Source organism: Procambarus clarkii, chromosome 32, assembly GCF_040958095.1.
Source record: "Procambarus clarkii isolate CNS0578487 chromosome 32, FALCON_Pclarkii_2.0, whole genome shotgun sequence".
Taxonomy (NCBI): Eukaryota; Metazoa; Arthropoda; class Malacostraca; order Decapoda; family Cambaridae; genus Procambarus; species Procambarus clarkii.
This window is the reverse complement of record NC_091181.1, coordinates 29,530,598-29,553,504: the sequence shown is the minus strand read 5'-3', so window position 1 is coordinate 29,553,504 and position 22,907 is coordinate 29,530,598. Positions and strand designations below refer to the sequence as shown.

At 36.5% G+C, this 22,907-nt stretch overlaps 1 protein-coding gene across 1 annotated transcript in view; it reads left to right on the top strand.

Annotated features, from left to right (window-relative positions):
- The first annotated feature begins 852 nt into the window (after positions 1-852).
- The window catches only part of l(2)k09022 (HEAT repeat containing 1 homolog l(2)k09022), a 58,078-nt gene continuing 36,023 nt past the window's right edge, over positions 853-22,907 (top strand). Inside the window, exons 1-15 of the mRNA XM_045744223.2 lie at positions 853-1,111; positions 2,560-2,721; positions 4,814-5,030; positions 6,270-6,513; positions 6,905-6,988; positions 7,901-8,062; positions 8,802-9,004; positions 12,050-12,169; positions 14,432-14,606; positions 17,222-17,344; positions 17,645-18,313; positions 18,961-19,149; positions 19,676-19,798; positions 20,074-20,175; positions 21,673-21,929. Coding sequence (XP_045600179.2) covers positions 2,580-2,721; positions 4,814-5,030; positions 6,270-6,513; positions 6,905-6,988; positions 7,901-8,062; positions 8,802-9,004; positions 12,050-12,169; positions 14,432-14,606; positions 17,222-17,344; positions 17,645-18,313; positions 18,961-19,149; positions 19,676-19,798; positions 20,074-20,175; positions 21,673-21,929 — 2,810 coding nt within the window. The 5' untranslated portion in view covers positions 853-1,111; positions 2,560-2,579. The remainder of the gene's footprint in view (positions 1,112-2,559; positions 2,722-4,813; positions 5,031-6,269; positions 6,514-6,904; positions 6,989-7,900; positions 8,063-8,801; positions 9,005-12,049; positions 12,170-14,431; positions 14,607-17,221; positions 17,345-17,644; positions 18,314-18,960; positions 19,150-19,675; positions 19,799-20,073; positions 20,176-21,672; positions 21,930-22,907) is intronic.

Here is a 22,907-nt window from a genome sequence, read left to right as displayed (position 1 = left end):
ATTTTGGACCAAGGCAATAACTGCCAAGAACATTGCTGGCGATCCCATACTGATTGACCTCGCTGAGTTTGCACTGAAAATATGCAGCCTACCAATCAGTAATGCCCTGGGTGAACGGACATTTTTAAGAGTAACATCTGTGAAAATTAAACCGAGAAATCGAATGGGACGAGCTTTCGACATCAATCTTGAGAAACAAAACATATTTTGAAGAAAAGGGAACTTGGTGCTCATCATTTAAACCCCCTCATGTCAATGCTTAAATATGAGTCTGCAATATACTAGAACGAGGTTGTGGATGCAGACGAAGATCTTGATAATCTTCAACTTTGAAGACGTGGAAGGCCTCCACACCCATTATGCATCATACAGCAAATATTTATTTATTTATATTGATTTTATTTATATATATATACAAGAAGGTACATTGGGTTTATGAGAGTACATAGAATTGATATTTTTACATTCTTGTAAAGCCACTAACACGCATAGCGTTTCGGGCAGGTCCTTAATCTAACAGATAATTTTAAGTAGGTAATTTCTGGCAAAATTGAGAAATGTTAACAGGTAAAATGTTAATATTGGTAAGCTATCCTATTATCACATTTTTGCAGAGATAATATTAATATAATCATTAAAATCGTGTAGTATACTCTATGTATTAAAATATATTAGTTTGAAAATCGTATCAATCACTAATAAAAAAATTGGGCTACTCTTATAACAAATTTGCTACTTTTAGACAGTCAGCTCGCTACTTTAAGCACTTAGGATCTGGCAACTCTGATATTGTGTAGTGTTTACGCCGTTCTCACTAAACCCGGATTATGTTCATCACATCACTGAACCTCATTTAATAACTATATCCGGTTAAGTAGAGGATTTTATCTGTTAATAGCTTTATATTGTGGTTTTAAGTTATATATTTTGAGCAATTATATATATACGGAACATATATTTTGTGTCCGAAATAGTAAAAGTATGTGTGTGTGATCCGTGGTGTGTGACAAGTGTGTAGTGTCCGCCGCACGTGTCGCCTGTGTGAGCCTGATGGTCTCTACTCTGGTGAAGTAGAGTAGTCTGGGACCATTGGGACTTACTGATGAGCAAGGTGGGTTATCACTGAAATATTATTACATTCAATTCTTTTTAGATATTTCGCCCGAAAGGCGTTAAACTTATTACGGTGAGGTGTTGAGTACCTCAGCCCTTAGTGTGTGGCTGCACCGCACACATAAATAAATGTTTATTCAGGTAAAAATACACACATACAAGATGAGTTACAAACAGATTGTTAGATTTCTAGATAGAGACCATTTGGTCCGGGAGACATCTCCCGTCACGCAGGGTGCAGTCGCGCCTCCACAGATCTCCAGTATCAGCTCTTGATACTAGTAATGGCTCAAAAGGGCCACCACTTACGGGCTATTTATGCCCGTGCCACCTTTTGGGTGGCTTAATCTTTATCAATCAATCAATCTAGATAGAGCTAGTATATACTATACCTACAGCCACTAATACGCACAGCATTCTGGGCAAGATTGTGATGTGTCTTATCAGTATTTGCTTAATTTATTTTTGTATTATATTATTGAATTGGAAATCCTAGGGCTAAACGTTTCTTTTATCACCTTGTTATTTAGGTACTGTATCTGAAGCCTCTGTACACCTAACATTCTGAGTAGATAGGCAGCCAGGAGTTAGGCAGGTGTTGGTGGGGGTTGCATCCTGGGGTGGGTTGCTACTTATACCTAGGGTGGGGGGAGGAAGTCCTCGATCCAAGCCTAATTACAGACGTCCTGTCCGCAGTGACAAATTGTGGGGCTACCGTCTTGGTACATTCTTATTTAGCAAACGAAAGTTAATTACTTGTAACATTTATATACTCTACTTATGTGGCACAACTTGAGTGATATTGTATTGTTCTGTACTTGGTCACCAAAATGTTCGGTAGTAGCTCCTAATGCTGAGTGTTCATGTTTTCATGAGTGAGATACAGTACACCTATACAGTACTCAAGTTTTTGTGTGTTTGCACTGCAGCTATATTTTAATGCCTTATCACATGTCCTTCATTTTTTGGATGTGGTTTGCATATACTGTACAGTACTGTACTGTGCTCTCTCCATAATTCAGACGTCAGTGAGATGGAGTCTTCTAAAACATGAACTGATTTTGTTACTGAATCACTTTTAAAAATAAAATTTTGGGAGTTCATATCCTGGTTTTGAAGTGGCCACAGTGAAATCCATATACTGTAGTAATGTAGTAATCCATATAGAAATTCATAGCAGATTTGTTTTGTTTTCTATTAACTAAAACCGCCTGCTAGCACTGATTTTTTTGTGTAAAGAACTTGGCTTAATAAATGTCAGAAAATGCATGTATGCTTGGTGTTGGATGTACTCGTGTTTATTGTTTGGAATCCTAACTATAATCAATAAAAATTGTACCTGTTTAAATTTTCATTAATTGCAATGAGCCTTGTAATGTAAATACTGTACTGTATTTTGAAGCTTCCCATTGACAATGATATAATTACTGTTCTATATTTCTTTAGGGAAAGCATCATACACAACAATGACAACCTCACTAGAAGCACAATTAAAGAAGTTAGCAGCTCCACAAACAACTCTCTTGGATGAAAAAAGGTTACGAAGATCTATTCTCTTTGATCCATCGGAAGCTGCTAAATATGGCCGGGATATTTATTATGATATTGGTAAGTTGAGTGAAGTTCCGTGCAGGTACTACAGTATTTATTAGGTATCCCAGTAAGGATACCTTATAGTTTCCAAAGGATAATTTATCACTGCAAGGTATTATTTTAAATAATTCCTGTAGTGATATATTACAATTTTGTAAAGTTAAGTTTTGTTTTAAAATTTGAGGTCTGCATGATATCTGGAGAACTGCTTATTGTATCAACTTAAAACTTTCAAGACATGTATGGTGGTGCATAGAAAATTCTTATTGTTATTGGGCTATGTATCCCACTGATTGTAGAAACATTTTAATAATTGGTGGGGGGATGACTGGGAAAGGAGGAAGAAAGGATTGTAGAAAGTGTAATAGTGGACAAATACAGGATTGAACCTAGGCAGTTGTATAAATTTATTAGGAGTAAATTGCATGTGAAAAATCAAAATCCAAACATTAGGAGTGGGGTAACAGTCATGATGATATTGGAGGAATTGCGAAATATGAACTAAACAGTTTCAAAGTTTGTTTTGTACAAGGCTATGAGTTCATGGCATTAGACACACCAGAGACTGTAAATACTGTAATACCATGAAATAATTTTCTTTCCTTTTTTTTTCTCAGGGTCAGAACTTACCTAACCTTAATCTACCTAACATTAACCTATCCTTAACCCAACATTAACCTATCCTTAGCCTGTCCTTAGCCTCATCTGAGCCTAACCTTTACCTAACCATAATCTAACCATAACCTATCCATAACCTTAACATTACCTCAATGTAACTCATATCTGGCTTCAAAATATTACTTCCCCCAAAATACCGTCTAATAGCATTATGTAGCACAGTGGTGGATATCAATACATTTAGTATATAAAGAATGAAGGTGTATTAACTAATTTTTTATTCTAGTTAAAATTTTTGACATACTTTGCTAGTCTCATGCCTTGTATGTATTATGTGCTTATGGCAGCAGGATTTAAATTTGATAATTTCCATATTATATGTTTCCTAACTTTATTTAACAATATCTTCCCCAAAAATAATGAATAATCAGCAGTCTATTTCAAAATGTGATTAATGCAATTTAATGATAATACATGGGCCCTTTAATTATTTATTTATGTATACAAGTGTTCTTACATTCTTGTAAAGCCACTAGCACTCATAGCGTTTCAGGCACGTCCTTATCCTAATTTTCCCCAGAATACGACCCGCCAAATCGTTTAATAACTAGGGTTATGTTATTGATATGCATGCCCAACTAGCTGGCACAAGTCTGCCTTGGTGTTCATTCATGCTTCAACTGTTTATATTAATAAACAAATGGAAAGATTTTAAAATCTTTCCATTTGGGAATTACTATACAAGAAGGGGTGTCTGTTTATCTGTGTGGTTGTGGTTGGTGGCTATACACTCGGGACTAACCTCACCAATCTTTGCATGGGTACCTGTGGTTGAAGAGGGGGGGGGGGGTCAGAGTGGAGGGGTCAGCCTCATGCCCCCCCCTTTAATGCCATCTTACAATCTTGCTAAATACCATCCTCAGATTAATTCAGCTTATTACTTTCTGCATGATCAAGTATTGGGAACTTCTAGAATCTATACAGTAGATTAATGGGGTACTCGGTGGTGTCTGGGTAGTGAAGGTTGTGTGTAGTGAAAATGGTTACAATGATGAGGGAAGACAAGGGAGGATGTGTGTGTGTGTGGATATGGGGAGGGTGTACAATGTACATGTGGGGGTGAGAAACATTAAGGGTGTGTTTGAGGTGGAGATGGGGAGAGTGTACAGAGTACATAGGGGGAGAGAGGGGGTGGGATGTTTTTAGGGATATGAGGGGAGGGTATGTGTGGGGAGAGATGGGTTGGGTGTGAAGATATTTGCAGTGAGAAAGATATAGTAAAGTGTCATTGATGATGGTTGTGTGTAATAAAGATGGTTGTGGAGGTAGCATATAGTGCAGATGAGGCTTAAGTCACTTGAACAGTGACATATACCTCGAGCTAGTACTGTATGTATTATTGATTTGTAATTGGTTTAAATTTGTACATGCATTTGTATGTGTGGTGTTGATATAATTCACACAAATCATGTTTTAATATAATTTACAGGTAGGAGTGGCTTTGAAGATCTGGTTGAGATTAACAGTGACTTCCGGGAGTTTCAAAACTCTTTGTTTGGTAAGACAAGCAAGGATATGCAACGTGCAGTGGAGGACAAGTCTGCCAACAAATTGCTCGACAGATCAATTGAAAAGTTTCTTCTTCTGTTGTCTCCATACTTGGAGAAACAGTCTGCTCTGAAGGCACTTGAATGGCTGGTTTACAGGCAAGTTCACTGGATTAAGTTTTTTACAGTAAATTTATAAATTTTCTAAATTTATTGTTCACCCTTCTGGAGAATTTAAAAAGCCAGTAATTTTGATCTTCCTGATCTATTGCTCTTCAGCATTAGTTTTTCTGGTACCACCCATGTTAATCCATCCTTGTCTAACCTGTCAATTTCCCTGAGAATTTTGTATGTGCTGATCTTGTCTGCCCGATATCTTCTGTCTTCCAGCGATGTGAGGTGCAGTTCACTCAACCTTTCCTCATAACTCATGACTCGTAGTTCTGTGACTAGCCTGGTGTAATACCTCTGAACTTTGTCCAGCTTCGTCTTGTGCTTGACAAGATAATCCTGTGATTATCTCTATTTTCTGGAGGCAACCACCATTCCAAAATCCAACTTGCCCTCCTTTAAAGGGGGTAGGGAGCACAGGAATAGTTAGATCAACCCATTACTGCGATAGAATTACCCACAATAGTGAATCATAGAACTCGATTTCTCTAAGAAAGGTTTGGAAAATTATAATTTACTGAACAATGCTTGGAAAGCAAACAGTTAATTATTGAATGACTTAACAGGAGGTCATTTACATAAGCCATGAAATGTATTGGATTAAGATCTAAACCAAGTTACCACTAGCCTTTTTTTTTTTTTATTTTTTTATAACAAGTCACAGAAGTTGGTCAGGTTCATCAAGCATGCCTTTTTCTGCTTAGCATCCACACTGTCTCTCAGCTACAAAGTTAGTCCTCACTGAATGGTTCACTTTCCTTTTTATTATCTTTTCCAGTACAGGTATTTTACACGTGATTACGACCTGTGTTAGTAACACAAGTCGAAAGTTTAAGGCCCTCATATCTGTCCCCTTTCTTGTACATGGGCACCACGTTTGTTGTCTTCCAGGTTGCCTAAAGCTCTCATATGGAACTTGTACTATATTATAACTTGATTATAAATGTATGTGGTGTATCACTGATTGATAGATAAAGAGTAATTTAGCTATTATCTATATATAAGAGTAGCTATTATCTACCAAACAGTAGATAATATGAAAAAGTGATTACATTACTGTACGTACTTGAATTTGAAGCCAATTTTTGTTAATACTTTTTCTGTTTGGTACAGTACTAATATATTTTGGTCATTTATTTATTTAAAGTGAATTATTTTTTAATATAAACACAAGGCTTCTCTTTATTGAAAATTATTTAATCTTATTTTGTACTGTTCTTTCAACAGATTTATGATAAATGATATGAATAAAAAGACTCTCTTAATGTGCATATTTCCCTACTATGAGTCTGCATTGTTTATACGAATTCTTCAAATCATCGATGTTCACGATAAAACAAGTGAATGGCATTGGCTAAGAGGAGCCCAGAAGAAAGGCCGACCAATACCTAAGCAGACTGTGTTTACTCGTTGGAACCACAATCAAGGCTTCAGGGGATTCCTGGCAGAATATTTAATTAACATGCTCAAGGTAATATGTCATTTCACAAACCAGGTAACTCTTACGAAACACCTAATACAATTTTTGATGGGCTAAAAATAGGTTGTTTATACAAAACATGTCTTATCTTGATTTCTCAAATACTGTACTATATGCAATCATTATTATTTATCAATTTAGACTTTTTTCCTTCATTATAGGCTGGTTAGAAAGACTGTTGACCAGTCTTTATATTGGCTTATCATACCATCACTTTAATTATTTAATAATAATGCTTACAAATTATAAACATCTTAATGATATACTAGACTTAGTAAGAAGTGCTCTTCAATATTTTGAAATTGCTTCAGTAAATTTAAGAAAGCATTAATATAATGAGTCATTAAGTGTGATCCTGAGCTTGTATTTCTCTTCTCCCCAGGTGCACAAGAGTGAAGGAAACCTAAAAATTGCCATTTCTTTTTACGTTACAACCGTGGTTGGGGGACTGTGTCTGCTTGATGAGGTATGTGTAAAAGGAGTTCATATTATTTTTATGAACTTTATTATGAACTCTTAAAAAAAAAAAAATTCATGGAGCAAACCTATTGCAATTTGTAACTGGTATTTATTTTATAATGTATCTACTCAGGCAAGACTGGATTTTAAAGTTTGGAAAACTGTGTTATTTGAATGTATACAAGCTGTATGTTCTATGCATAACATACAGGAAATTTATAGAAAATTCATCTGAATCTTAGGCTTTCTCCAAAGTTTTGAAAACTTTCCTCAGAATTTTTTTGTGTTTAATATTTAAATTTCTTCCTTGATGTGTTTTTATTTATATTTATTCTATCCTCATTTATCATGCCTTGTCATCCCCACCATGACATGTGCCTGCAAGCAACACTGTCTTAGCTGGGTTGGTTGTTTACACATCACTCGACTAACTCTCGAGGCTTGCTTATTTAATATTTAACATTCGTTTGTAACTAGAGTTTGTTAAGGATCTAATCAAGTTTAATCTTGCATCTGGAAGTTGTACAACTTCTTTGAGCCACTTTTCCCTTAAATCATGTTCTTTATACTGAATAGTTACAAATGTTAAGCAGCCTATCATGCAACACCAGTATGAGTTTTTTGAACATTTATTTGAACTCCATTATTTATTGTGTAAACTTAGGACTAGTGTCACTAATGTGATCCCTGCAAAATTTTAGAAAAGATAATCAGAAAAAAGAATGGTGAAGCCCTCGGGGAGAATTGATTTTATAGTTATGCTAATTGCAAAATGGTATTACTGTAATATTGATTCTTATTAGAGTTTCCCTCAAATGTAAATGTGATAAATATAAGCCATACTTGGGCCAATATCATGTAGCAGAATATAGAAGGTGATGACTATTGGTCAATGTTTAATGTGCTATATTTTTTTCAGGTGAAGGAAGAACACTTATCATATATTGCAACATTGTTGCCAAAATGCTTGGCCTCACAAGGTGAAATGGTGGCTGGAATGTACTTTATAACTGCTCAGTTATCTGTCAAGGCAAAACTCTCTCAAGATTTCCTTGACAATATTTTCAAGAAAATGATTCAGGTGAGTTAATATAGCAATTATTATTCATGAATAATAATCGCCATGGGATAAAATATCATGATCTCTTGGTAAGTGTGAGAAGGGTGTTTGAAGCTATGAGGCAAGCAAAGAAATAAATGATGTGGTACCATTCTTAGGTAACCTAAAATTACTTATCAAGTAATTCTTTGCTTTTCTTTTGCTGCCATTTTGTAAAGAAATGATTCTCATTAGTGACCAAAATGATGTGATGCCAATTAATTTCCAATCAATAATTTTATTTAAAAAAAAAAATTGTAAGATATTTTAAAACAATGGACACTTAGTTTCTCTTGAAGGCCAGACTCCACTATGTCACATACAGAATTCATGAAGTCATAAAAGATGACATTGGGGACTGGCACCATTGGGATCTTTTCCAATGTCTCCTTTTATGTGGTACTAGGAACATAGTACATCCATGAAGATTCCAGGCCCTACTGTATTCTCTTGACATCACAAGCGAACCCCAAGTGAGGCTTCACAATGGTTTGTTTGCTAGCCTGACCAAACCAGCCACCACAGGGTGGCAGGACTGATTTACACTCAAGAAAGGCAAAATTTTAGGGGTGATATGAGTGAAGTATAAATGTTAATTACTTGACTAATGTGATTGTGTAGCATTTACATGAACATATTCATATGAATCGGATTTATCAGCAAAAATGTAATTCTTAAATTGTCTGTAGATACTAAGCAACATAACTCTTTTTCTCTGCAGCAAAATGATCCACCAGAATCATTAAGGGAGCAGTGCATTCTCTGCTTGTTAGCTTTGACACACCACCAGAAGATTGACACCCTAAGTGATGATGTAATAATGGCCCTGGAAGATAAATTGTTCATTATTAAACGAATTGAAGAACTTGCCACGACAAAGAGTGTTGCACCTTTCCTGTCTGCTTATGTTACAGGTTATATAAGGTTTGTATATCGTTATTATGTTTATAAGGCAGATTATTATGTTTGTATATCATTATTATAAGGTAAATTTGTATATATAGAGTTGTCACTGTTTTTTACCATTATTTTTCCTTGTATAATTCAAGTATTTTTTCCTTACTGCTACATCTTTCTGCTGTTGCTCATAGCAACTCTTGCTTTTACATCACATTTGGGAAATTGAAATAAAAAAACTCCATCAGTATTGGACCTATACTGTACATACTTAAAAGGGAAGGTTCATGTACAGAGGATGACAAAGAAATCAGTGAAATTCTGAAAAAGCAGTATGAGGACATGTTTAGCACCCCAATAAACAGCATGAAAGTGAAAGATCTAGATAGCTTCTTTATGCGTGATATCCAAGCCCCTGAAAATACAACTGATATCAACATGAACTCTAGATTTTGAAAGAGAAATTGACAACGTGCTCGGCATTCATTCAGCCCTGGGTCCAGAATTGTGGAATTCAATGTACCAGTAGCATAAGCACTGTGTACTGTGGAAGAAGAGTTTGGACACTGGGAAGATACCAGAAGTGCTTAAATCAACTGATAAAGCTTCCCTACATAAGGGAGGGAGCAAAGCATTGGCTAAGAATTATACACCAGTCACACTAATGTCCCACACAATAAAAGGTTTTGAGTGTGATGAAGGATCAGATCTGTTTTGTGGGGACAAATAATTTCCACAACCCAGGTCAACATGGTTTTAGAGCAGGAAGATCATGACTTTCGTAGCTTATTGACCACTGTGACAAAATTACTGATGCTTTAAAAGAAAAACAGTATGCAGATGTGGTATACACAGACTTTGCAAAGCCATTTGATAAATGTGACCAAGGGGAGCCGGTCGGCCGAGAGGACAGCACGCTGGACTTGTGATCCTGTGGTCCTGGGTTCGATCCCAGGCGCCGTCGAGAAACATTGGGCAAAGTTTCTTTCACCCTATGCCCCTGTTACCTAGCAGGAAAATAGGTACCTGGGTGTTAGTCAGCTGTCACGGGCTGCTTCCTGGGGGTGGAGGCCTGGTCGAGGACCGGGCCGCGGGGACACTAAAAAGCCCCGAAATCATCTCAAGATAACCTCAAGATAAGATGGAGTGACAGCCCTTAATGAGGTCAATAAGAATAACAGGTACAGTAGGGTGATGGATATTAAATTTTCTGCCAAACAGAATGCAAAGAGTAACAGTCAATCAAATAAAATTTGAGTCCAAGCACAGTGTAAAGCTCTGTTCCACAGGGCACAGTCCTAGCACTGCTCCTTTTCCTTATCCTCACATCAGATATAGACAAAAATACAAATCACAGCTTCATGTCATCCTTTGCAGATGACATAACAATCAGTATGAAAATTACTTAGGTAGAAGACATTGAAAAACTACAAGCTGATAATAACAAGGTTTTTGAATGGGCAACAGAAAAAATATGATGATTAACAGTGATAAAGACCAGGTACTTGGTACCTAGTCCTAAGGAGGACCTTAAATGAGGACAAATGAGGACCTTAAAAATACAAAGGTACAAAACAATCAAATTTGCCCCTAGTAGCAAAGCAACATGCAAAGGATCTGGGAATAGTGAAGTCTGATGACCTAATATTTAGGGAGCATAACCAAGTAAATATAGTGTCAGCTAGAGAAAGGATAGGATGAATTAGGAGAACCTTCAAATCCAAGGATCCCCATCACAGTGCTTGTACTGTTCAAATCAATTGTGCTGACCTTCCTCGAGTACTGCTCAATACTCATTCCAAACTTCAGAGTATGAGAGATTGCTGAAATAGAAGGAATATAGAAAACATACATGGCACAAATAACCACCATAAAGCACCTAAACTATTGGGATAAACTATCTCCAAATGTACTCCCTAGAAAAGAGACAAAAGATGTACCTTGACCAGGTTGTAGCATCAGGAGCTATTGAATTGGGCAGCAGAAAGAGGTATTTTATTATATTCAATGTTTGATTTCTGTGAATGCTACTAAAGTTACATTTCCATCTACTAGGTAGATGTGAAATAAATTTGTGTTTTATCATTTTTTTAGGTCATGTATATTGGCAAAGATAAATAATCATTCATAGTCACTCCACCACCTGTATCCTATTCTGGTGCCATAAGAGCTCTTCCCTGTCCTGTATTCTTTCATCATTATTTTCCATGTCGTGTGATATCCTTATTTCTGCACTGTTTTTGTTCTCTCACTTATGGAATAACTACCGGTGTCTTAAAAAAATATATACACACTTTTGATTACTGCTAATTCTTCATTTCTTTTCTTTTTCATGGAAAAATGTAATTCAGTTATGAAATTGAAAACAATTACTTGTACATAATTCAGATGTTATACGTAGTTCATTGCTAACTAATGCTGATTAAATTTAACCTGGGTTAATTTGCATGACATTTATTTGCAGTCATCCAGCCCAGCAAGCAAATGCTGGAGTAACATTAGCTGGAGCTAATGTTGATCCATTGGTATTGAATGAACATGACTCCAACATTTCAGTGTGTATGCATTTTATTGAGACACCCTGTATTGAATGTGAAGTAAAGTCAACTTTCAAACTGGTAGTTCATTTTGTAGGTTTTACTTACAGTTCAATCTCACTTGATCCTTTTATTTGATCTGTTTTTTATTAAATTTGCTTTGTCAGTTTTTGTCCTTATTTAATACACTGACCTTTTTAGGTTTTCCCTCTTGAATTTTTCATTTATCATTTGCTAGCTGAGGGAAATTCTTGTTCCTTCCAAGATTTACTCTAGTCTCTGCTTGTAAGTTGGTAAGGTTCTTTTTTGTAGATCACAAGAGAGACTGATTTATGTAGAATTGTCAAATAATTGTTTGGACTTTCATTATCCTTTTGTATTTTCTGAACATTTCTAATGAATTTTATGTTCTGATAATCATTTATATGTTGTTAACTAAAAGTAGTGTTGCCTATCGTCAAATGAGAAGTAAAGATGCATTCTTCATCAGAATAAGAGTAAGGTGGAAGAAAAGCTAATCATTGGTGTTTTTCAGGTGGCTCTTTAGTGACTCTTGCAAGTTACGTGATCTAGAAAAAGCCAAGAAATTTGCAGCACTTGTCCATCGGGTGGAATCGACACCGTTGTCATCTTCAGATGCCCTAAAAGTCATTTGGTGGGTGTTCAGTGTTTGATGTCAATCTATCTGCATATAACTTAACAAGGATAACCACAAACTGTTAAAACTACAGTACCTGTCTAGCCAGACATAGATACATTTCTCTCTCTAACATTGAGGCCATTGATTCTAATGTCATCACCTGTGATGGCAATGCCCATAATTACAAATAAAGCTAACTAATTGTCTAAAAGTTTGAAAAGTATCTTTATTCTTGTAACTACTGACTTGTAAGTCAGAAATTTTTGAAAAAATAATGTATCCTGGAAAGAGAATCTGACTTACAGGCTTGCCTACAGGCAAGACTTATTGCTGGCACAATCTGAATTGTAGAACCTGAAAAGGGTATGAAGTATTCTCTACACAGAACTCCAGGAAATACCATAACTCTGGATGCTTCTGAATTTGCCAATAAGCATCATGTGAATTGCTTAATAATATGTACACTCTTGGCAGCCTGATAGTCTCCTGAAGTGTGCTTTGTTTGGTTAGTCAAGTTTAGGTAAGATGCTCAAAATTGAGCGTCTTACTTTGGTTAGTAAGACGCTCAAAATTGTACCACTCCAGCCAGCTTGTGCTCATTATACCAACCTGTACGTACTGAAGTACCGTAGCCTGTATTCATTACATTACCCTTTACTCACTACACCACGGCAATTACTACAGTCCCTATACTCCTTACACCTTCTGTACTAATTAAACCATTGTGTTAATATTATGAGGTATGCTTGCTCTGTTGCTTGTCATCTTGTGACTGAAGTCCTACTTTAGGTTTCATAATGACACTTTTCTCTTGTCCATAACTGTAACATTATAAGAAAAATGGAGTTGATCTTACATTGAAATAGTTAAGAGACTTGTTGCAGTGGCATTTTCATTGGACATATTGTTTCATTATCCAGGAAGATTCTTTATTGTCAAAATTAGCTAGAGTGCTTTATCTACAATAGAACTTTTAAAATAAATTTTTAAATCCAAAATTCCAAAAATGCTGCCTATTCCGATATTAATATTGCATTAAAATATTATCTCGTACTGTCCGTTACTATTTCTTAATGTGAGTATAGTTACAGTAAGTTGATACTGATATTTCATTCATTATGGGCTAAAGACATTTGTTAAATCTAACATTTATATCTAATGAATTTGAGCACACTCAGGGAGCCGGTCGGCCGAGCGGACAGCATGCTGGACTTGTGGTCCTGGGTTCGATCCCAGGCGCCGGCGAGAAACAATGGGCAGAGATTCTTTCACCCTATGCCCCTGTTACCTAGCAGTAAAATAGGTACCTGGGTGTTAGTCAGCTTCCTGGGGGTGGAGGCCTGGTCGAGGACCGGGCCGCGGGGACACTAAAAAGCCCCGAAATCATCTCAAGATAACCTCAAGATAACACTTGTTCTTAATTAATTGTATGACAATGTCAAAAATGAATTAGCATTTGTAAAGATGAGGAAACCTGTGCTTTAAGCCCTCTTTAATAGTTACATGTTATTATAGAACTGTTATGTACTTTGTAATGTAGTACATCACCGCACCTCCCGAGGGTCGTGCAGCCCAGGCTCTCCTTCATGAGGCTGGGGTCGTTTATAACCCTTGATGGGGTGGTTCTTCTCCGGCCCCGACCATGGCGGTCTCCGGAGTTGGAGATCCCTGTGCCCTTCTTCACCAACTACGAGGTCATCCCCGGAACTCACAGTTCCTGCGACGGCGCTGGAACCAATTGTATTGGTGTATGCCTTTCCATTGGAGACTTGCAGCGCCATGGAGGGGGGGGGGGGACCTGCTGCCTGTGTAACAGCTTCTCCCCCGCATCAACCTACCCTGGCTTTGCGCCCTGGTGAGGCCACTCCAGACCAGGCCGACATCAGAGCGCAACTCCATAGTCTCCTGAAACTAATGGATGCCTACTACTACATCATATATACAGTAGAATGTGTGTGCAGCTTGAATGCAAAATGCTTAATTAATAAAAGTATATTGCAGTACAGTACATTATATTATCTTCTAAATTGTTAAATCAGATTATTTGGTGGGGAGCACACTGAATTTACGTATACACTTTCTTGATATGTGCCGTTTTCTCTCTTCCCTGTCTTGCATTGTCATCATCTAGCTTGGTGGCCATTCTTTGCCTCTGTCTGTCTTTTTGTCTTTCATTTTCTGCATCCCAAGGCTTGTTCTCAATATTTACATACATACATTAGAGCAATGTTTTAACTGTTCTCTTTCTTTATCATAACCTGATCTTTTTATCTTTAGGGCTTTGTTTGAGGCTGTAAAAAACAATTACAAAGCATTAGAGTCCTTGAAAACACTGAAACTTGCAACGACATTAGGTGGGCTGGAGGCAAGCCACCCACAAGGTCACAGTCAGGCTTTGGCTCGTATGGTCAACTTGGAGGACAACTCGCCAACTGGAAAGCAGTATAAGGAGGTAAAAAGATAATTCTTAATGTTATCAGGGCTTTCAGTCTATCCATTTATATATGATCTTTGTTCCTGTAGTAAGTTCATTTCCATTAAGGGTGACTTCATGAATAATTTAGACATTCGGAATTTGAGGCTATCTAGAAGTACTACCTGTTGTGTTCCTATTGTTGGATCTGGGAATCAGTCTGACCAAGGTCCAGATTCATGAAGCAGTTACGCAAGTACTTATGAATGTGTACATCTTTCCTCAATCTTTGATGACTTTGGTTACATTTATTAAACAGTTTACAAGCATGAAAACTTCCCAATCAACTGTTGTTATTGTTATAAACAGCCTCCTGGTGCTTTGGAACTCATTAACGGTTTAATAATTAATAATAATAAATAATAATTTTTTTTATTCAGGTAAGGTTCATACATACAAGGTAAGATACAAAAGTTGATGGATTTATAGATAGAGCTAGTACATACCTAAAGCCACTATTACGCAAAGCGTTTCGGGCAGTAAACAAAATTGTAAACGAAGCTGCCAAAGATTGAGAAAAGATGTACAGGTAACAGTACATAAAGTGATAGTGATACAGTGATAAAAGTACTAGGGGCCTCGTAGCCTGGTGGATAGTGCACAGGACTCGTAATTCTGTGGCGCGGGTTCGATTCCCGCACGAGGCAGAAACAAATGGGCAAAGTTTCTTTCACCCTGAATGCCCCTGTTACCTAGCAGTAAATAGGTACCTGGGTGTTAGTCAGCTGTCACGGGCTGCTTCCTGGGGGTGGAGGCCTGGTCAAGGACCGGGCCGCGGGGACACTAAAGCCCCGAAATCATCTCAAGATAACCTCAAGATAACAGCTGCCTAACTGCTTTATGAATCCAGGGTCTGGCTTCCTGGTTGGTGGTTTTGTCAACCTTGCTGATGTTGCTGCTCGCAGTGTGACGTGTGAATCTCAGCCTGGTTGATCAGGTATCCTCTGGAGATGTTTATCTTTGGAATATTAACAAAATATTTCACATGCTAGTTTATTTAGCGCACAATTATAGTAGCTGCAGCCAGCTTGCAGTATCTTTAAAGAGAGAATTATAGACGAAAAAAGATAATTACTGATGTAAACAAATAAGTGCAAATAATTTGACAGGAAAGCAAACCTTCACAAAGAAATCACAGATATAGAGCCAAAAACTAAAACACTCATATCAGAATAAAGAAAACAAATAAAAAATAAAAATAATTCAAGAAATAAGAAAAAATCAGATACAGATACAATAGATACATTTGCAAGTACAGTGGAGCCTCGATTAACGAACTTAGTCCGTTCCAGCACCGAGCATGTCATATGAAACGCTCGTCTTTCGAAACTAATTTCCCCATTTAAAATAATGGAAATAAAATTAATCTGTTCCACCACCAGAAAACATCAGTATGATATTCGATTTTTTAAATAATGGAACAGCCTACCTAACATACACTGAACAAATCTTTTTCTTCTTTCAAATTTGTTCAGTTTTTTTATTTTTCATTTTCTTATAGAAAAATGGAGCAGCCAACCTGACATACACTGAACGAACTTTTTTAACATTTGTACTTTTTAAATTTTTTTAATTTTTTAAAAAATATTCTTAAAAAAAAAATCAATGCTTTGCAACATTACAGCAGTCCCCTCTTTACATCCCAGCATCATTAGCATCTTTAATTTTTTTTTTTTTTCATCGTCAGAGGCATCCGAGTATTTTCGAGAACTAACGGGAACGCTAGGAAGCACCACATGGTGTTCTTGTTAAAGGAGCAGAAGCTCGTCAATCGAGACAAATTTTCGGCGAGTGGCTCGCTTGTTACTCGAAATACTTGTAGATGGAGCCACTCGTCACTCGAGGTTCCACTGTATTTGTATTTCACAAGAGGTATATTCACTAAGGATGATAGTCATTATTAAAATCCTGAAAGAACAGTTTGAATTTATGGTAGTAATGTGGTGGACACAATGGAAGTATTAGATCATGAGTGCTATTTTATGAAAGTAGCTATGGTCACATATTGTTAGTCACATATTGGATATTAAAACAATGCAACATGCTTCAAAATAGAAATAACCAGTACAGTACAGTATGCTCAAGCATTCAGCTATGGTCACATTCCGGGAATTCAGTGTTTATAAAAAAGTGCAAAATACTATTAGCCTGAGCATATGATATAACATAGAGGAAAAGCCAGGAGGCACATGCCATCCTGTTGACACATACATTGTATATACAGGTACTTTATATTTCACTTAAACAAGGAAGGTAGGAAGTAAAGCAATGCAAAAAATAATTAATAATTCCTGACCAGTCACACTTATATCACATATTAGAATTTTTGACAAGGTGTTTAGAAGTCAACACATCTGTTTCATGGAAAAAATATTATTTGTCTGTGTATGGAGTGTAAATTTTATTTCTCATAAATTGTCTTGGCCCTTGTGGATTTGTTCTTTATTTGTCTGTCTATGCTTTGTGATTTAATTTTTCTGTGAAGATCTGTTGTTTCACGTAGGAGTGTGTAAGTTGTAAAACAAAGTTCTTAAAAGATGTTGAATGAGTGAGATCTCGTACAGAGAAGATAGCTATACTGTTTGCTTTTTCAGATAATACAAAAAATAATGACAAACGCCAGTGGAAGTACAAGTTTGATTCATTTAGTTCATCCTGATGATGCCATTCGGCTGGCTGCAGTGAAAAATTTAGTGGAGAGAGTCTCTGAGGGTCAGGTAAGTTCTTGAAAGTTTGACTTGTACAGTTAAAATATTACTTGTTCACTTGTATTTTTTGAATACATACACCCCCAGTGTACATGATTAACATACTTTAGTTCTGGGGAGGGGGGGGGGTGTTTATATATAGAATGTATACATTTTTGTTTAGTCCATTTTTCTTGGACAACAATTGAATGCAATTTGTAATTAAAATTGGAATTTGGAGTCAGCTTTTGTTGACAACCATAATTGCCAAATGATTTTTATTTGAGTATATATTTATAAATCTTTCTTATGTACGTTTTGTTTTTTCAGGAGAAGGATGCTAGAATGATCAAGATGCATTTAAAAAACATGCTGAGTGATGAGCTCCCAGATATTGTTTTAGAAGCACTGACTCTCATAAAGGGGTTGAGAATGTTAGATGCTTCATATTTAGTAACTGAGTGCCAGAAACTTTTAGCTAAATCGAGGGACCAAGAAAGCCAATGGGCCAAGGTCAAATTGGCATGCTTAAGAGTACTTTCAGAGACCCTGGTTGAAAAATATGATGCATACTTGAAAATGAGTGTGCTTTACATATGCCTACCCTATGTTCTTTTTCCCAAAAGTAAAAAGGATATTAAAGCGGCCAAAATTGTCTTGAAATCCAGCCTGGCAGAGAAGAGTTCTCTTTTGTCTTCTTTATCTTGTGAACTAAGGCTGCTCTTGCTGGATACCAGTTCTTGTAAGACTAAGGATTACTACATGAAAATGTGGAATGTCTTGCCCAAAGCCCTAGGAACATTGTCCAAAGATGAGCATGTAGCCTTGTGGAATCATGTTGAGAGCCAGACTGGGCTTCAAGACTGCTTGGTATCTCATTTTATGTCCATGATATTATTATATTGTGGCTTGTCTGAGTTAAAAGTTGACAAGGCCCTGCGTTTGAAAATGGCGCATAGACTTCTGGATGCTTGTCTAATTAGTTTTGATATGTTCAAGGTATGTGTTTAAATTAATTTGTTTGCTTGTCATTTTGTATTTCTGTAGCTATAGCTACATTAGTACAGTAAAAGCTAAGTTGCAGGTTAGCTTTGTTTTTCTTTAATTTATATTAATTTGAAATATTTAAATTTTTTAGAGCTTATTACTTTAATTAGTAAGTTAACCATTACAAGAACACATAATTAACCTCTATTGATGCAGTGTTTGAGAATAATTGAAAATGTGATTGGTATTGTTTCCCATATCTCTGAATCTTGGTTTGTTTAGAAACTCATTCCTTTGTGAGGGCAGCTTAATTTAGAATCAGATTCAGAATTTTCAGCAACCTAGTTACTTGGTGTGGTAAATACATCTCTTTCATGTTGAAATTCTTGTCAAATTTTTCTTAAAGTTGTGAATGATAATAGCTTTGACATTTTTTTCTTCATTTCATTCCACTTGCTGATTTCCTTTACAGGGTATGAGAAGTTCCTTATATCCTAATGACTCATTTATATATCCAGCTTTACTAGTGTCCTTTTCCTACCGCTTTTCAGTTTAAAATAGGATTTCCTTGTCCACCATCTTTATTCCTCCCTCAGTATCTTGTATGTATTGATCATATTCTTGTTTACATGTTGGGTAATTAAGAAATATACTTACAGTGTTCTGAGGATAAAGAAAGTGAGACGTTGGAACAGCCCACTCCAAATGATCTTGGAGAATATTTAGTGTACGTAATGGAAGGGTTGCTGCCGATTCCCTTTCTCACCCAGTGTATGAAGCAGGCTACTCAAGTCTTCAAGTTCCCTGACTGCTGCAATTCTTCGCCTTACTGGAACCCGGGCATGGAGGTACTGAGATGGCCACACCACCACTACTTGCTCTTGATATCTCTCAATCTTTTCACATTACTTACTTTCGACCGTGTTGCTGTGACTGGCAAAGTTATTCTGAAAAGATTTTTATTGATAAAATACTGTATTGAGAGAGATTTTAACAGTAAATCATTAGAAGTAATCTTAGTTAAAATTGCCACATTATTTTAATGAGGAATATCACCTAAAAACTAGATTGATTAATATATTAAATAATGTTTTTACAATTTTTGGTACTGTATTTAAAATCAAATAAAATGTGAGTTTTACCTGCTCATCAACTCTCAACTTTGTTTACTTATTTTCTAGCTCCCAAATTCTTTCTCTTCTTCCCTTCTTCAGATTTCTTTTAGGTTGCCATATATTTAATTTACCAATACATTTCTCTATCCCTTGCATACTTAAGCTGGGATACAGACTTGTGATACGTGTGACTTTTGTTTGCTATCCTCCTGTTGCTTATATCTACACTCAAACTCCCACGTATGTGATTTTTCCACAGGAGTCGGATGGTGAAGGAAATTTGCTGATTTTGATAAAGGCAATGAAGGGAGCAGTTCAGTTGGAGAGATATGAAGAAACTGGACATGTTCACAGGAATAGTATTGTTGCCACAGTTCTTAAGGTATAGTGTCTGAAATTTGAGTTGTTATACTATTGCAGTGCATTTTCATATGATGCTATTCATTTATTATTGTTGTTAAACAACAAATAAATATACATTAATGAAAAGTGAAAATGTGTAATTTCCTGTATATACATGAGGGTGCAACATAAAAAGTTAATAGTAAGTACAGCAGCATGAGCATGCATTTTTGACCATCTATCCATACATTTATTCTCCCTCATGTTCTGTTGCAAAATATTGTGTATAATTTATATAATTGATCTCTTCTCCAGGACTGCTTGGGAACGTCAGAAAGAATGTATTATTTCCTAGCCATCATTTGGGGGTGGAATTCTTCACTGAGTTTCTCTAATGTAATAGATGAAGCTTTACAGGTAATTTTTACACCAGTTGTGAGGGTCCTATACGTAGACCTTTGAACATCTTACCCCTGAACATTAATCTCCTATCTTGCACTTCATTCCTGTCTGCAGTTTCATTTAGTCAGGTTTAACACTTTGACTGCACACCTGTTTATTCCCTAACAACCCCCATGGTGCATAGGAAAAAATAAAAAAAAAATTTAAGTTTTAATATTGTTAAAATGCATTCTCTGTTCATGGGAATAAAAATTATATGTGACATATTTTGGCAGTGATGTAATGTCCAGGAAGTCTGGCAATTTATGGGCATTGACAGTGCAGTCGCCCGCAGTGCTCTGCCACAGCCCCACTATGGGGTGGGAGTTGTAATGCTGTTACTTATCAATAACTATGGGGAATGAGGTCTAGCTTCTTACGCCTTTCCTCTTATTTTTTTTTAATGTGGTTTGTTTTTAAATCTCATTATGTTGAGTTCTATCACATTTGTTTTTTAAATTGTGGATTGTCGTGGCAGTCATGACACCCTCGTTTAGTGCATGCCACTTACTGACCACCATGGACTTGGGTGGTCAGTAAGTGCTTCTTTATATTTCTATGATTCACTCACATTTCAAACGTTTATTGATGCTCTTGTATCATATTTTTTTTCGGTTAAGAAGGCTGTTCATATCCACTTTGTTCTGTTCTGTTTAATATCTTGTGTGTTGTGGTCATATCCCCTCTGCTCTTTTTTTTGTGTATTCTAGAGTTGTTAGGCTTAGTTCTCTTAACCTTGGTCCAAGCCTTGTTGCAAACCTCTATACTTCATGAGGTTTGGATTCCATGCTTATGCTGTATATTCTAGTGCATTTAAACTGTCTGATTTTCCAGTACTCTGCCATACTTGATTTTGAAGTTGTTAATGTTGTTTCGTTTCACCCTGTTTTTTTTTTCAACCTCATTCCAGAAGATTTACACTTACACGACACATGCATTTTTAAATTGTTATGGCTTGTTGGCTTTTCAAACTTCCACCTGTGATCCTTCATGTTATTGCCCCTCGCCTGGAAAAGATTGTTTCTATCCACTTTGCCTATTCCTCTTGGTATCATTTATATATATTGTATATTGTAATCATTTTGTGATTCTGTTCTTCTCTCTTGCAGTGTCATTAATTATAGGCGATCTATCATATCTTCATAGTTCATTTTACTTTTATATCTGGTACCTTCTGGCATATCTTTGGATCTTCTCAGTTTTCTTTTTATTCTTTACTGTGCTGGAGCTGCATAATTTTGAACTGGTAATAACACGCAAAAATACATTTGTTTGCACATATAGTATTCCAAATTGTATACATTTCAAAATTTAAGGCTTGGAGGGTTGAGTTTCAGGTTTTTGAGGCTGTACTGTTTGTGTTGATGATGTTCTAGATATTGTTACACTTTCTCCAAACAAATTTTAAAATCAAGTTTCTCTTGAGAATAATAATTTGTGTAAAAACTAAAAACTTTATTTTTTTTTTCTCAGGCTTGGACCTTGAGTCTGGGATCAACCCTATTAGGCTCTCAGTCTTCTGGACTTGCATGGTCTCTCGGCACAAATCAGCCAATAGTTCCAGCCCTTATTTCTGCGCTCACACATGGTAGTGAGGTAGTGCGCCATGGAGCCATTCAGTGTATTAAGAAGCTTGGAGGAGTGATTGGTGGTAGGCTATCTCAAGACAATCATAGCCTGCTGCTAGAAGCAATTGCTGCCCATGCTGAAGAAATTATTGCAGATGGAAGGTACTGTAATCAAATTTTTCTTAGTTTTGGTTTTGTGTTAAAGTTGGTAAAAATGTACATATGGTAAAATTTGCTTAATGTGTAAAAAATATAACTTTTATAAAAGGAATGTGTATAAGAAATAGAATAGAAATGCAGTAAACGTTTGGTTCTGAATAACAAAAATTGTACATACTCCATTACAAGACAGGGTAAAATTGAGACCCATGTATTGGTTCAGTGTGGTTACCTCTTGCTGAACTCTGCACCTTGTTGTATATTTATTAGGTAAGAAAATAAAGCGATGAATATATGAAATGTTCCCTATATGAACGGCCCTTTGGTCACTTCCTGAGCCAAAGTCCACGTCTACCCAGAACACAGCACACTCCCATCATGCCCTTGTTGACCTGTGCCCCATGGTGACAAAGAACTAAAGAACTTTTCAAATGGTCTTATCACCTAGCTGGGTGCATGCATTACCTACAGTAAGTAAATTTTGGATACTTCGCTAGGATTCCTGGTAGTACATCATCATTAATAAAGTACTGTACTTGTACATTTCTTGGACACCAATAGTGTTATCAATGGTGGAGGATCAGGTTGATTCTGTTGGTTGTGTGTATTTGCTAGTGGTTAGCACAAATAGCCTCATAGATCTATTGAAATTGACCACAGGTAAATCATAAGGAAACCATAGGTAAACCTCAAACAACAACAGAAGGTCCAGGCTTAGAAAGGCTGGATTCAAGTAGAAAACATGGTCCCTCGCCCTTTACAGAAACAACAAACGCTGCCGATCTGCATCCCCCAAAGGGACAACTAAAAGCTCTCATAGAGGACTCAAAAATGCATCTATAGGGAGGGGGAGATGGGGAACTTACTGGGAAAAAAACAGGATGTTCATGTATATAAATGTGGATATGAAGGTTTTGAATGTCAGAACATTCCTGGGTCACTTAATGGGGTACAGTTCCCCAAAGCATCAGCTTTCAGCAT